The sequence below is a fragment of the Talpa occidentalis genome, unplaced genomic scaffold (genome assembly GCF_014898055.3).
Source record: "Talpa occidentalis isolate TD23 unplaced genomic scaffold, MPIMG_talOcc4v2.1 talOcc4.9, whole genome shotgun sequence".
In the NCBI taxonomy this organism is placed as follows: domain Eukaryota; kingdom Metazoa; phylum Chordata; class Mammalia; order Eulipotyphla; family Talpidae; genus Talpa; species Talpa occidentalis.
In genome coordinates this window covers 8,301,671-8,315,918 of record NW_023605305.1, presented here as the reverse complement: position 1 = coordinate 8,315,918, position 14,248 = coordinate 8,301,671, and the positions used below count along the sequence as shown (strand labels likewise).

The window sequence follows — 14,248 nt, the reverse complement described above, 5'->3', positions numbered from 1 at the left end:
CCTCTGAAGAAAACCCCTCCTGCGAGCTCAAGGGATCCGTGGGGGCTTAAGTGGCGGAAGGAAACCGGTGCCACCTGCAGAGGTGGCGGGAGAAAGCAGACGCGGGGTGAGGGCTCGCTGCCCCCGGGAGCCAAGGACCCTCGGCCGCCCCACCCGAGTGACAATCACATCCACTCCTGACGTGTTTTGTATTTTTTAATAAAGTTTGTAATCCAATGGACACACAAAACAAAACTGCGCTGAGAAAAACAGTTTCATAAATTAATAAGTGTTAGGAGGCGGGGGGCGAGGTCAAGGTACCAGGAGGGGATCGAGCCGGTCCGCTGTAGTCTGCGTGACACCCCCGGGGCGCGGGGCGGGCCCGTGCGGTCACGAAGCGCACTTGTACAAATGAGTGACGATACAAAGTCTGAGTATGAAAATAAGATTTTCTCTGAAAACACATTTTTGGCACAGATTAAAAAAAACGTATGTCAGGGGAATTTGATTTTTTAAGTCAGTATTATATATATTTATATATATTATATATTTATATATACACACATCCCGAGTTCTGCACGTCCCACCAACAGGAAATCCTCGTTTGCTCTTTCTCGAGTGTAAACTGTACATCCGGGTGCCTCAGAGACGGCGGCAGCGCGAGAAGGAAGAAGGTGACGCGTCCACACGAGCAGGGCGGGGCGGGTGGGGACCAGACAACCCAGCGAAACGTTCCTTGACCCCAAGGTTTCAGCAGAAGTCCGGCGTCCCGGGAGAGCCTGTGACGTGTGCTCACACCGAGACGTCCCGAGTGTCGCAGCCTGTCTTCACTGTGCAAAAGTCCAAGTCACTAATTTAGTGCAAAGGCAGTTCTGTTTTGTTTCTTAAAAACAAAAAAAATTAATTCCACTGCCCTGTTCTTTCCTCCGGGAGGAGAAAGCGAAGCCCCGCCCCCGGGTGTCTGCGCGTCCGCGCGGGCTGGGCGGGCGGCCTGTCCTTGGGCTGAATGTAAACACACAGATAGCAGCACCACGGCCCGGGGGTCTGGGGGGGCGCGCGGGCGGGGCTGGCCGTCTGGCAGTGGGGTCCGTCCCCTTCGGCAGCGTCCCCCACGCGGCGGGGCTGTCCTCTGTGCACGTGCCTGCCGCGGAGCCCGGCGGTCGCCCGAGCGACGCCCTCGCGGAGGCTCACACGGAGGCGATGACGATCATGAGGTGGGGAGAGATGTTGGAGACGCTGGCGAGGAGGTCGGGGGCCAGGCGGGACAGGTGGCTCTCGGAGAACTCGCAGGGCGGGAAGATCTGCAGCACGTAGGCGGGCTGGGGGGGGGCAGAGAGAAGTAGGGCTCCCGTCCTCGCTGCCCCCACCCCGTCGCCCCTCTTCCCTTCATCGCGGCCAGCCAGGGGTCCCCGCGAGGAGGCCTGCCGCAGGGCTCCCCGCCCCGGCCCACAGCCCCACGACTGGCTGCCGCAAGGAGCCCCGGTGGCCTCGGCGTGGGCAGCCGGGCGCGCCCCCGGGAGCCGCCGCCAGATCACTCAGCTAAAGAGAAGGCCCCGTCCCAGCTGCCCCCCGACTGTCCCCAGGGAGGGCAATGGCCGCCCCACCCAGACACTGCCCACACGCCCTTCTGCCCACCTCCTCTGAAAGACTCCCCCGCTGACCCGTGCCACCAGGCCAGTCAGACGGCCCGGCCAGCCCAGCCCCGCGCCGCGCGCCGAGGACGGCAGCCGCTGACCTGATTGGAGCCAGGGTTGGGAACGTTGATGATCCCGGCCGCCTGCTTGGTCTGCAGGTAGGTGATGAAGGCGGCCTTCAGGGACTCGGTCTGGCTGACGACATCTTCCTGGTCACGACCGCAGGGCAGTGCCAGCAGCAGACAATAGTCTGTCTCCACCTGGGGCAGAGGCAGCACCCGTGATCGGGGGCCTCCTCACCCAACAGTGGCCCCGGCAGAGGCTCGTCCAACCCAGGGGATGTGGCACCTAACCCACAAAAGCCCTCGCGCTTGCTGAACGAGGAAGGCCTGGTTTCTGGGTCTAGGGGTACTTGTGCCCTCACTGTCCATCCCAAGAGCGCCATCGCCATGCCCCACAACGAGCCAGGTGCCAGTCTGTGGGTGCCAGTCTCTCAACTTACCGTCATCCTTCGGGCGACTCCATCTAGCTGGGAGGCCTCGAGGCGCATCCTCTGGGCGATTCTCAGTGGGGGGCCTCCTTCAGAGAGGGGCAGGGAGCGGTGGGCCAGGACGTTGTTGCCAGAGACGAAGTGGAGCTGCACAGCAGCTGTGTCGTTCTTGAGAGCCAGCAGGCCCTGCCACACGATGGGGTACTTCTGCCCACGGGGAAACAAACGGGAAGTGAGCTCGCAGCCGGCGAGCGGAGCCACTAGACATGGCCGACCCGAGGCGGCAGCTTGCTGGTCTAAGTCACGGGGGGATCTCAGGGCATTTAACATAAAACAACTCTTGGAGGTGCGTGGGGAGCCCCCGCCCAGCCTTACCTTCAGAAGCTGGACCATATCCACCGGCCTCTGGGGAGTCAGGTGTGGAGAGGAGTCTTGCTTGGGGGCGGGCTGGGCTTCAATGTGCGGCAAGGCCAGTCCCGGAGGGGTGCTGGGGCCTGAGGTGGTGGGGACAAACAGCGGCTGCTTGGGAGCCGCCTGGGCAGGGAGAGGGGCCGGAAGGTCAGGCTTCATGGAGACAGACACGGGGGAGGGGTAGGAGGTCTGGCTGGTCTCCGCCTGTGTCCTCTGAATCGGGGCGTGAGGCTCAGCTGGCCGGCTGGGGGGCGCCGCCGGGAGGCGAGGCTGTTCCACGACTGTCTGGGTGCCCTTCGCCTCCTGGGAGACCTGAGGCATCTTGCTGCTTGGTGGCGGGCCTGGCTGGCTGAGCTGGGAGGGCGGTGTGGGCTGGGCAGGCTGTGTGGACTGCACGGACTGGGCAGGCTGTGTAGACGGTGCAGGCTGAGCGGGCTGCAAGGTCTCACCTTCAGGAGGGGGGCCCTGGTGTCGGGCAGAATTGAAAGGGAGTCAGCATCCACGTCAGGCCGGACACCGCGTTGCTACAGGGTCAGCCCCCCAGGGCAGCTCTGTCCAGCCGGCCCCAGAAGGGGCTTCGGCCAGGTTAGGACTCAGGTCAGAGGTCACCTATCCCCTCCCACCCCCCACTCCTGTGGGCAGGAGCCACCACCCCACCCATGCCCACCGAGAGCTCCTTCTCCAGGTCTCTGAGCCGTGATGTGATCTCATCCTTTCACCCCCAAATTTAGGTAACTCCTCTTTAAACCCATGGAAAAGGCCCAACCTATGGGGGGGGGGGGCTAAGTGGTACCTCAACCACTGCCTGCCCCGGAAGGCTGGGCCCTCTCACCTGAGCAGGAGCCTTGGCTCGCGAGGGCAGGCCGATGGAGGCAGCAGCAGGAAACTGCGTGTGCGTGAGCTGCGCCGGGCCGTGGTAGGTGCGGATGTCGCCGTACCTGTACTCCTGAAAGAGCTCCCCACTGGAGTGCACAATCTGCACCCCGTGGGTCACCACCACGGGCGGGGTCAGAGGCAGCCCCTGGAGCTGGTTGCTGGGGGTGACGGTGAGGATGCGCGCCTCACCGTGAGGGGCAGGCGCGGGGGCCGCTTTGGCATCTGTCGTCTTAGCCGCTTCCTTCCCTGGCTGCTGAGGGGCCTTGCTGGCCGGCGGCCCCTTCACGACCCCGTCCGCCGCCCGGGGCTGCTCGCTGACGGCCGTCACGTGGGGGTGCACCATGATCCTCACGTCCCGGGGCACGGTGTACGGGTGCAGGCGGTACTCAGACTGCATCACCAGCACCTCCGACTGCACGGGGGCTGCGGCTCGGGCGACGGGGAGGTGGTAGTGCACTTCCTCCTCCGGAGGGTGCTGGGGGGCCAGGGCGGGCACACCCGCGGCGGCCGGCTGGGGGGTGCTCACACGCTGCGGCGCCCTGACCTCTATCTGCTGGGGCTGCAGGGGGGCCCGCGGGGAGTGCAGCGTCTCCGGCCGGATGCTGTAGGTGATGCTGGGCAGCGTGGGCGTGTTCATTCTCACCTCGCCCTGCGACAGGTGGCTGAGGGACACGGTCTGGGTGATGCTGTGGGGGGGCATGATGACGGACTGCTCCGGGTGTATGCTCGAGATGAACTGAGGCACAGGGATGCCCGCGGCCAGCATGACCGTGGCGTTCGTGGAGAGCGCGGTGGACGTGGTGCTGCTGGGGTGGCCGGCCCTCGGGAACGGGGATGGCGTCGGCCCACTGGGCCGAGGAGAGTGCGCGTCTGGCTTCGTGGCTGCCAAATGGGAGACAGTTCGGTCTGTTGGGGTGCTGGGCCCCGAGGTGACATGGTTCACTTCTGCAGGCAGTTTGCTGGGCAGAGCGGGAGGGTGGTGGGGGGTGAGGGCGGACCCCAGGTTAGCCGGCTGCAGAACCTTGGTCTCGATCTTGAGGGTGACAGGGTCAGCGAGCTTTTTGTTGGTGGTGACTATGCTCGGCGCGAGGACCAGCTGGTTGTGAACCAGCACCGGGGGCGTGTTTATGCCCTGGGTGAGGACCTTCACCGTGCCACCCTGGGTCACGGGCGTGGACACGGACAGGTGAATGGGCTCGGGCTTCTCCAAGGATGGCCGGTCGGCCTTAACAGACGAAATCACCGGAGACGCATTATAGGTCTGGGCGGTGAGGACCAGAGTCGAGTGGGTGGCCACATTGGCGTAGCCCGAAGGAGCCTGGGGGCCTTTGGGTGGTGGCTGCGATGGGATGACGGCGTCGGGCTTGACCTGGGACTTGGACACCGACTGCTGGAACTCAATGTCCATGGCACTGGCCGGGGGGATCTGGCTGATCTTGGCGCTGATGCGCTGCGGGCCTTCCGTCTTCTGCCCCGAATAGCTCAGCAGCACGACGCCCTCGGAAGTGTTGACGCGCAGCCCGGCCCCGGAGCCCGCGTCCGCCGGGCGGTCGTCAATCACAGACATGGCCCCTGGGTGGAAGCGGCTGTTTTCATTGGTGCTCGACCTCTGTTTGCACTTGGCTGACGGTGCGATCACCGCCCCCGCCACCGTCACCGCGCCTGTCGTGGCCGTGGCGCCACCAGAGGCAGCTGTCACGGCACCTGCAGTGACGGTCACAGCGCCCGGGGCGGCGCTCACGGCGCCCACGGTGGCGCTCACTGGGGCGGCGAGGACGTTCACGGGCCCCGTCAGAACGTTCACTGGCCCCTTGAGGAGGTTCACGGGGCCGGCAGGCGTGTTCACCAGGCCTTTCAGGGTGGTCACCGAGCCCTTCACCGGGCCTTTGAGGGCGTTCACAGGGGCCGTCAGTGTGTTCACTGGAACCAAGGAGACGTTCACCAGGCCGGTCAGGGCGCTCACCAAGCCAGTCAGGGTTTGAGGAGCGGGTTTTGCCAGAGTTATCTTTTGCGAATTTTCCAAATCGATGCTGACAGGCATCCGGCTGATAACAGAAGTAATTTTGGGTGCGATGACAGGAGCCACCTTTTCTTTGTCGGGGGCTACTGGGACCTCTGAGGACTGAGTATCGGAGGTGTTTGTCACTGGAGCTGCTGATTTTTCTTCTGAGAGAGGCTTTTTAGATTCAACCAGAGTGGGCGGAGCCTCATGCAGGCAAGGGGCGGCACTGACAGGCTCAGCAATCGCGGTCGTGACACTTGTGGTAGTGATGCCTGTGGCAGAAACGTACTTGGGGTCCATGAGGATCTTCCTCAGAGTGCTGGAGCTGGTGTCGATGTCGGAGGCTTTTGTGTCTGGGGGAAGAGCTGGAGATGGGGTGGATCGAGCCCGAGGTTCCTCCTGCCTTGTGATCCATTCTGTCACCTTCGTGGGAGGACTCTGGTGTGGAATGCCCCCAGCAGTGATGGGGGGTGGGAGTTTTGCTGCAGTTACGGAAGGCAGCGTGGGGGTGGGTGTACTTGAATCACTGGGTGGGGTCACAGGGTCACTCTCAATGATGGAGTGCACCTTGAATCGGGCCTGAGGCTCATCATCCCCCGGTGCTGGCTGTGAGGGAGGCGGAAGATCTAGGGGTGCAGACGATTTGGGTGGGGTCTTTTCTTCGACGCTGCTTTCTTGGGGCAAATTCTCTGTGGGTGGAGTCTTGCTTGGGTCCGGAGCACAGGACTCAGGAGGACTGGACTGCGGCTTTTCACTCTGCTTTTCTTCCTGAGGAGCCTCAGGGGGCTGGACCGCTGTCCCCTCCTGTGCAGCAGGACTCTTGCTTGGAACCTGGTCAGCATCAGAGGCGGGGGTCTCTGCTACAGTAACTGCAGTAACCCCAGTAACCCCTGTTTTCTTGTTTGTATTCCGTTTGCGCCGTGCTCGACTTTTCTGCCGCCCTTTGTCTTTCCGAGCAAGAGCAACTTCTGCTTCTTTTGATCCTTTGGTTTCCGGTGCTGGGTGGGGAGTTTCGCTGAGGTTCCCAACAGCTTCCTTGGTGTCTGCTGTGCCTGCTGCTGAGGGGTCAGGGGCACTGACTGATGGCCCAGAAGATTCTGTAGGAGCCTCAGTCTCCAAGATGCCACACACAGCCTCATCGGTCTCAGGCTCCATTCCTTCCTCGGGAGGCTGCAGCACTTGCGAGTGGGGCTGTCCGTCTGTCTGAGACTCTGCGGGGTAAGGTGGAGGTGCTGGGAAGTTTTCTGGCTCCCCGGAAATGTCATTAATGATGGAGCCAATGGCTGCAGCGAGCTCTGTCTCACTCGCTTGGTGCGCAGGCTTGTCCCTGTCCTCTGCGGCGTGGCCCTCCGGCGCGTCTGCTGATGCCTTGAATGTCCCAGAGGTTTCTGTGAGCTTTTCGATGTTCTCCACGGCCTGTTCCAGCTCCATCTGCTGGGCTAACTGATTTGCTTCTGGGGACAATTTCGACCCGTCTTCCTTCTCGGGTTCCCTGTCCGGGTCACCATTCGGCGGGGAGGACAAACGCCCGTCCTTCTGGGGACTCTCGCTCTTCTCCGGGGAGACTGCAACCACCCCCGCCTCCTTCTCCACAGCCAGAGCCGCAGGGCCGGCGGCCACCCCGGGACTGACACTAGTGTCCACGCTTTTCAGACCTGTAGATTTGTCCACGGCTGACCTGGAGTTTCGAGATCTTCCCCTCTTTGACTTGGAGTTTTTTTCAGGGGCTGTTTTCTTCTCCACCACTTCCACTGGTGGAGTTTCAGGTGCATTTTTGTCAGTGCCAGTATCTTTTTTGTCACGTTTCTGTTCACTTCCTGCTTCTTCTTTATCAGCCTTGGCCTTAGTGTTACTTTCTTTCATGTTTACTTGGGGGTTCACCTCAGTGGTGGCCTCAGAACGTTCAGCATCAACTTTTGGCTCATTTCTCCCCTTTTTCCCTTGTGGGCCTCCAGCGGCTCCTGATTTTTGGGATCGTGGGGACCTCCATCCCTCTGCTGGCTTGACTGTTTCCACCACTTCTTTCGCCTCAGTCTCGTCATCTTCCTCGGCTCTACGGCGTGTTTTTGGAGGCCTGCCCCGCCTGGGTGTAGTAGGAACTGCCGCCGCCTCCTGGAGCTCCCGCTCCAACCTCTTCCTGGTCACTCTGGGCTGCTCGGTGGGCTCCTTGGCCGGAGAGCGGTGCTCATGGTCCCCCATTGTTGCATAGACGCTCCTCACATTGCGGCGCCTTGTTCGGCTGAGGGGCAAACTTGGCTCAGGGTGTTCGGGGTCCGCGGCAGAGTTCTTGGAGGCAGTCCTTGTGATCTTCTCTGCCTCCATCTTCAGTTCCAAAAGCTTCTGTGCTTCTCCCCGGGGAGAGTTGGAGCGCTTGAGCTTCTCCCGGTCTATCCGCTCGCTCTTCCTCGTGACGGGCTTCTCCACGATGCTGGCTACAGCTGCCTGAACAGGGGTCTTGGAACGTTTGCTTTTGTTTGGCTTTTTCTCTTTTGCAGCAACTGGAGGGTCAACCTCCACATCTTCAGATGTTTGAGGCGGGACCTCGGGGACAGCTTCAGCCTTCTGATTGGCAGTAGGTTCAACATTAGCAGCCGGGTCTGACTTTTCCACTTTTGGCTCATCGGCTTCCTCAGACTTCTGCGTGGGTTTTGGAAGTGGTTGCGTACTGTCAGATTCTGGAGCTACCGTGCTCTCTGCCTGGGAAAATGAGGCCCCAGGAGTTGGAGGCTTGGCATCCAGGTAAGTCAGCTGGCCCGGTGATGAACTTTCTTCAACTAAAGGCACCCCGGCAGCATCTTTACTGGCATCTGCGCCTGGGGGCAAGTCGACTTGTTCAGGTGGCTCCACTGCGACAGGAGCCAGGTCAGATAAAGGTTTTGCTTCTTCTGAGATGGAGGCTGGCTCCGTGGTCTTCTCCTCTGCCACTGAAGGCACCTCTCCTGCTTTTTCACTAACCGCCGCCTTCTCTGGCACTGCCGATGCCAACTCTGGAGTTACAATGGTGACAGCAGGCGGTCCGAGCGAAGGTGGAGTTTTTAGTTCTGACTCTTTATTTTCAGAAGCAGATTCCAGGGTCTTGGGGTGATTCTCTGTATCTTCCTGCTTCTCAGCCTCTTTGGGCTTTTGGTCTTTCTCTTTCTCTTTCTGTTGCATCCGTGTGAGTTCCATAAATCGGCTATGGAACAGAACCACTGGCTCTTGAATCAAATCAGGTGTGCTATTTGCGCCATCAGACATCTGCCTCCCATAGAGTCTACCAGAAGCAAAGTCAGAGTCTTCATCTTTTCTCTCTAGGTGCTGCAATCGTTTGGAATCTTGTTCGAAGATTGAGCTGTGCAAAAAACGAGACGCAAATAGTTCTTGCCTTTCCTGCTCCTCTTCTTTATGATCATCTTTTTTGTCATCCATTTTCCCTTCTGAATCAGTTCGAATTTTCTTCTTTTTCATGTACCAGGATGGGATGGGCCTTGGTGCAGAGTCGACCTTCTCTTTATCTTTGTTGTTTCGAAAATTCGCAAACCGGGAATCCCAGTCGAGAAAAGACCAATTTTCTTCTCGAGATGAAGAGAGGGATTTAGCTCTTTCAAGCAAAGCCTTAGTGTCTGGTGTGATGGTCTTATCCAATGCAAAAGAATAAAATTTGTTCCTTTCCAAAGAACTGGGAAGTCTTTCATCTCGCTCACGCAGTTTATCTTCTCTGTCCCTCAATAAAAAAGACAAGCGAGAACTTTCATATAATGCAGAGGCTCTGGGTGAGTGGGATTTGTGTTCAGCATCTTCATCAGAATCAGAGGGCACCTCACCAGGTTCTAAGTCACGCACAGACCTCTTTCGAAGGCTGTCTCTCTTAATTATGCTGTTTGGGAAACTCACATCAAATCTGCTGGCATCTTGTTTCATTTGGGAGTCCCATCGGTTCAGTTCATCTTCAGAATTCAAGGAAGCTAGCTTTATTTTGGCCATGTCTGCCATCTGTTCTCTCCTGCTAGAATCATAAGGATTAAATTTTAAGGACTCTTCCCTGACTGTTATATGAGAATAAGGGAGCCCTTTCTCATCTGCCTTAGGAGACCCTTTTACTGTCATTAGCCTAGGGGAGCCCACAAGGTCATCTTCTTCATGGAAGGAGCCATGTCGGATACTGGGAGAACAGCCGGTCCTTTCAGAATCTTCACTGATTTGGCGTGAACTTCTGTAATTCCTCTCTCTCTTGGTACAGATCTCAAAATCAACATGGTCCATCCTTTTCTTTTTGCTAGGAGGAGAGTCATCAGTGACATCTTGAGGGGGTTTGCCTACCTCGTGAACAAGACTACGTCTTTCATATTCATCGACATCTTTTTTAGGACTGCCGAACTTCTCAGACTTGGCTATTTCCATCTCCATCTGCTGTTTTCTACGGCTCTGCTCCATTTGTTTTCGGTAACTCTGCGTGTGATCAATATCAATGCCAATTTTTTCTTCTGTATTTACTGAATGTGGTTTCTCTTGGCCTGATTTACATTCCAGTGTTTCATCACGAAGACTGCAATAGTTTTTCCTAATATCCTCTCTCTCTGGCCCTTGATCATCTACTAGCTGCACTTGTTTGAGCTGTGGTTTTGAGGGAGGGAGTTTTTTTGACTGGGTCTCTTGGCTTTCCATAGATTCACCTACGGGTTCTCCCAGCCTTGCCTGAAGGTCTGAGTTGGGCCTTGAGCCAGTCCCAACAGAAATACTGGCAAGCTCCTGACAGTCTTTGGGGCTGGGAAAAGCATTCAGTCTGTCTAGTTTGATTTTTTTAGACTCTCTTTTAAGAATCTCTTTCCTCACAGGCTTCCTTTCAGACTCTCCTTCCCTCAGGAGAAGGCCATCTCTTGATGGTAGGTCAGGCTGCTTTTTTAAAAGCACTCGAGTATCCTCCATCTCTGGACTACTTTTCTTGACTTCTGATTTTTGCCTTTCTGCTTTCAAATTGGAATCTGCAAAACGTCTTTTCCTAGCTTCCAGCTTCTCCAGATCTGCTGCGCTGACCCCATCTGTGGTCTGCTCTGGTTTCAGGTGCTTCCTAGGTTTCAGCCTGCCTTCCTTATCAACCACTTCTATGTGGCTTGCAAGTCCCTTCTCCTTTGGCACTTTGATTTTCCCAGATTCCACTTTAGACAAGTCAGACTTGGCAGGGTCTGTCTGAGAGGCCTGAAGTTTCTGATCTGAGGCAGAAGCCTTGACAGTATCATTATCAAGCTTGGGTTTCAGCTTTTCAACAGGCGCATGGTCAATGACCTTCCCCTCTTTTTCTTTCACGCGAGTCAGTACCACACAAGGCATGAGTTCCAGGCGGTTTCTGGCCAGCCCTTCTTTGTCAGCTTTCTCTCTGCTCAGTCTGTTAGAACTCCTGGGCCTTTCAGGGCTCTGTCCCCGCTCGTTCTCTTGATCCGTCTCTGAAGACTGAGAACTCGGGGAATGAACTTTTCCTTTTCGTTTCTGTTTGTCAGTTTTGTCCTTTTCCACTTTTTCCTTCCTTAATAAGCGTCTCTCTCTTTCCACTCTTTCAGGATCAAATGTTCGTTCTTTTTCTGTCTTCTCATTTTTTGTATAGCGTTCCAAACGAGACTTGTCAAGTTTATCATATCTTGGAGGGGAAAGTGAGCTACAGCTGCCACTCCGGTCTGAGGATCGGCTGTACAGCCTCCTCTCGGAGTCGCTCGGCAACCTCTCAGACTGGGAGGGAGATGCTCCAGGACTCTGCGGGCGCCTTAAGTGCACTGGACTCTGACTGCGTTCAATTGGCCTCCGCTCGTGGTCTCGCTCCCTGTCAGACTCAAATCTTTCACGTTCTCGTTCCCTTTGCCTGTAACTGTATTCCCGAATATCTTGTTCATAGGGATCATTCCTGTAATCCCTGTACTCCCGAGGATCATCATAGTATCGTGATTCATAGTAGTCTCCTTGGTAGGTTTCCCACTCAGAATAAAATTCTCTCCCTCGAGCTGGATAGTCCCGTCTGGAATCCTCAGGATATGTCCCTGGAGTACGAACATTCTCATAATATGTACGATCTTGGCTATAGTCATAAGATCCCCTTCGTTCCTCTCTGCCAAAATGCAAAAAGAATATGTTAGTTCTTTTGACTCCTTGTCACTCATGCAAATGAAATACCACTTTTAAACTACACAGCCCTATGCAAATGAGTCATCTGCATTCCTAAGTTAAAATATCAATACAAGGAAAGCATCTTTTTCCACTCAGGCTGCAACAGTGCAGCAGGATGATTCCTACTCTATAGAAAGTCTATCCTCAAGTTCTTCTTGCAAGGAGTGCACGCCATAAGCACTGCCATCCAAAGTCAAATGGGTCAGAGCGAGGTCCAACACCCTTTACTTCCTCCTTTGGGAGATAAACACCACTCAACAGGGATATGCAAGCACGAGTAAGAACCAAAGAATAAAGCCAGAGTCGGATCATCAGTAAAATGAGTGACACTACGTGGTAATATACAAAAATTAACACGCACACAGCATTAATGAACTCTCACAAGACACTGTTCTTTAAAAAAGTTTTCAAGTATGCACACAGGGTTTTAATGGCTTTTTGGTCTTAGCCCACCAACACATTTTCCACTTACTTATGGGTGAGATTTCCTATAAGCAACTTAAAGTATTAACAAAGACTCCAAACTATTCCTCGGAGAGGCAGGATTGAGAACTTTCTTTCTCTCTTTCTACACACACACACACACACACACACACACACACACACGCGCGCGCGCATGCGAGAGAGAGAGAGAGAGAGAGAGAGAGAGAGAGAGAGAGAGAGAGAGAGAGAGAGAGAGAGAGAGAGAGAGAGAGAAGTGCTCTGTATCAAAACCGAATTTCTGGTTGGAGGATTATTGATTTTTGAACTTTGGGAATGTGGATTCCAATCTATTAATGAAAACTTTAGAAGTTTGAGCTTTTGGAAATTTGGCTCAAGGGGATATTTTTTAAATTAAAAATCTCCACAGGTAGTCAATGACCATAACACAATGTTTGATGAGAAATGACTCAAAAAGACAAATACCACCTTCTGTGACTTAAAATAAAAATGAAGGGGCCTCCCTGGTGGTGCAAGGGGTTAAGCACCACACTATGAAGCTATCTGCAGCCTCTGCAGCACGAGTTCGATCCCCAGCCAGCCAGGGAGCAACCCACATGGCGCAGTAGACCTCTCCTGACTCGCCTGCTGCTCCCTTCAGCAGTGTATTTCAGTCAGTCTTCCTGTTCTGTTCCCCACTCTGTCTCTGGGGAATCCTCTCCCCCCGCATCTCTGGCCTGTGCCCCAGCTCTTGTATGCATAAGAAAATACATTTAGCAGGTTTCTGCTGGCACGATCAGAATCTGGCTTATCCTTTGTGAGCCCCTTTTCACTTGAACTGAGCATCTAATGGCATTTTTCACACACAGCCTTTTACCTAACACCATGTACAGGCATGTGGAGAGCCAGTGGGGACACGCCACAGTCACAGGTGTCTGGACACACAGCTTGATCACATGGATGCTGGCTTCTATTTGCAAATGTGATTAGCTACTGAAGGACCAGATGACAGTGTATTATTTTGTTTTAATACATTTGGTCAAATAAAAAAAATCAATCATATTTCCCTATATCATATACAATGTTATGTTACAAAAACAGAAACAAAAGAAGTTACAGAAAAAGAAAAAACATTAAAGCAAATGAAAAAAAAAAATCAGCTTAAGGGCACTGATTCAGACTGAGACCTTAAATGAAATGAAGGTTTCATTTCCTTCCTACAAGTAGCAGTAAGAAAAATTAAATACAACAGGACTGCAAACAATAATAAGAGGACATTTCCACATTGCTAACATTTCTATATTGTTTTCTAGTTGCTAAAGTTATTAATTTATATATGCTTTGGCTTACTGATTCACACACTATTTATGAGATTCAAATTTAAAACAAAGCTCTTGACAGTCTTTTAAATGTCTTTTTTCAATTAATTATATGATAACCTAGCACTTTCATATATAGGATATTTAGTTTATATGATGCTTCATGTTATATTTAATTTAAAACTTCAAACAGGTGATTTATAATTAATTGTACATAAAGTTATAACCTGACAAAATAACTTTTTCACATTATAGAAGAATTCACTGAGAAATACAGATTACCCAACTCCCATGAAAACTGGATTCATAAAATAATACTGTATCTTTACAGGAGGGGAAGGAAGGAAGAGTTTTTTGGGGAGTGAGAGTAGAGATAAGGGATGAGAAAAAATTTAACCCCATCTAAAATTTATGTACAAGAAATTTTAAAAATCAAGTTATATGACTAAATTTACAATACATACCTTCTTTCTGCCAGCATTTCATAAAAGTCTCTGATGTCTTGACCAGATTTTTCCATACAGTGATAAAATGCCAGCTGACTTTCCCGATTTGCAAAATCCACCTTAAGAAAAAATAATAGTAGGTGTTTTGATGCAAGTTTCAGATCTTAATGATGGAAAGCACTGTTGAATTTGAAAGTTCTTCCCATCGCAGCCCTCTAGACAAATTTCAAGAAAGGGCAAATTCCATCTCAATTAAGTGAAACAGTCTTCATAACTGAAACTATTTTATAACCTGAAATATCTCTTAAATTCTACACAAGTCTTGAAAAAGAATTATAAAGTTCCAGAAGCCAATCCTGAAGGAGTGGAAAAAGCAAAATGAACAAACTGAAACAACACCTATTCAGGATTCTAGCTGTCAATTTAAAAATCAGATCAACTAAATCCAGCAATCACTGTTGTATATAAATTTGCTAGAACCAGTTAGGACATAAAACAAATATGAAAGAACATTTAAACTTCACTCACAGCTGGGCCTC

At 53.4% G+C, this 14,248-nt stretch overlaps 1 protein-coding gene across 1 annotated transcript in view; it reads right to left on the bottom strand.

The window, feature by feature from the left end:
- Positions 1–1,103: 1,103 nt before the first annotated feature.
- The window catches only part of SPEN (spen family transcriptional repressor), a 74,639-nt gene continuing 61,494 nt past the window's right edge, over positions 1,104–14,248 (bottom strand). Inside the window, exons 10-15 of the mRNA XM_054691748.1 lie at positions 13,728–13,828; positions 3,347–11,465; positions 2,479–2,979; positions 2,116–2,310; positions 1,715–1,873; positions 1,104–1,298 (exon numbers count right to left, since the gene is read on the bottom strand). Coding sequence (XP_054547723.1) covers positions 1,167–1,298; positions 1,715–1,873; positions 2,116–2,310; positions 2,479–2,979; positions 3,347–11,465; positions 13,728–13,828 — 9,207 coding nt within the window. The 3' untranslated portion in view covers positions 1,104–1,166. The remainder of the gene's footprint in view (positions 1,299–1,714; positions 1,874–2,115; positions 2,311–2,478; positions 2,980–3,346; positions 11,466–13,727; positions 13,829–14,248) is intronic.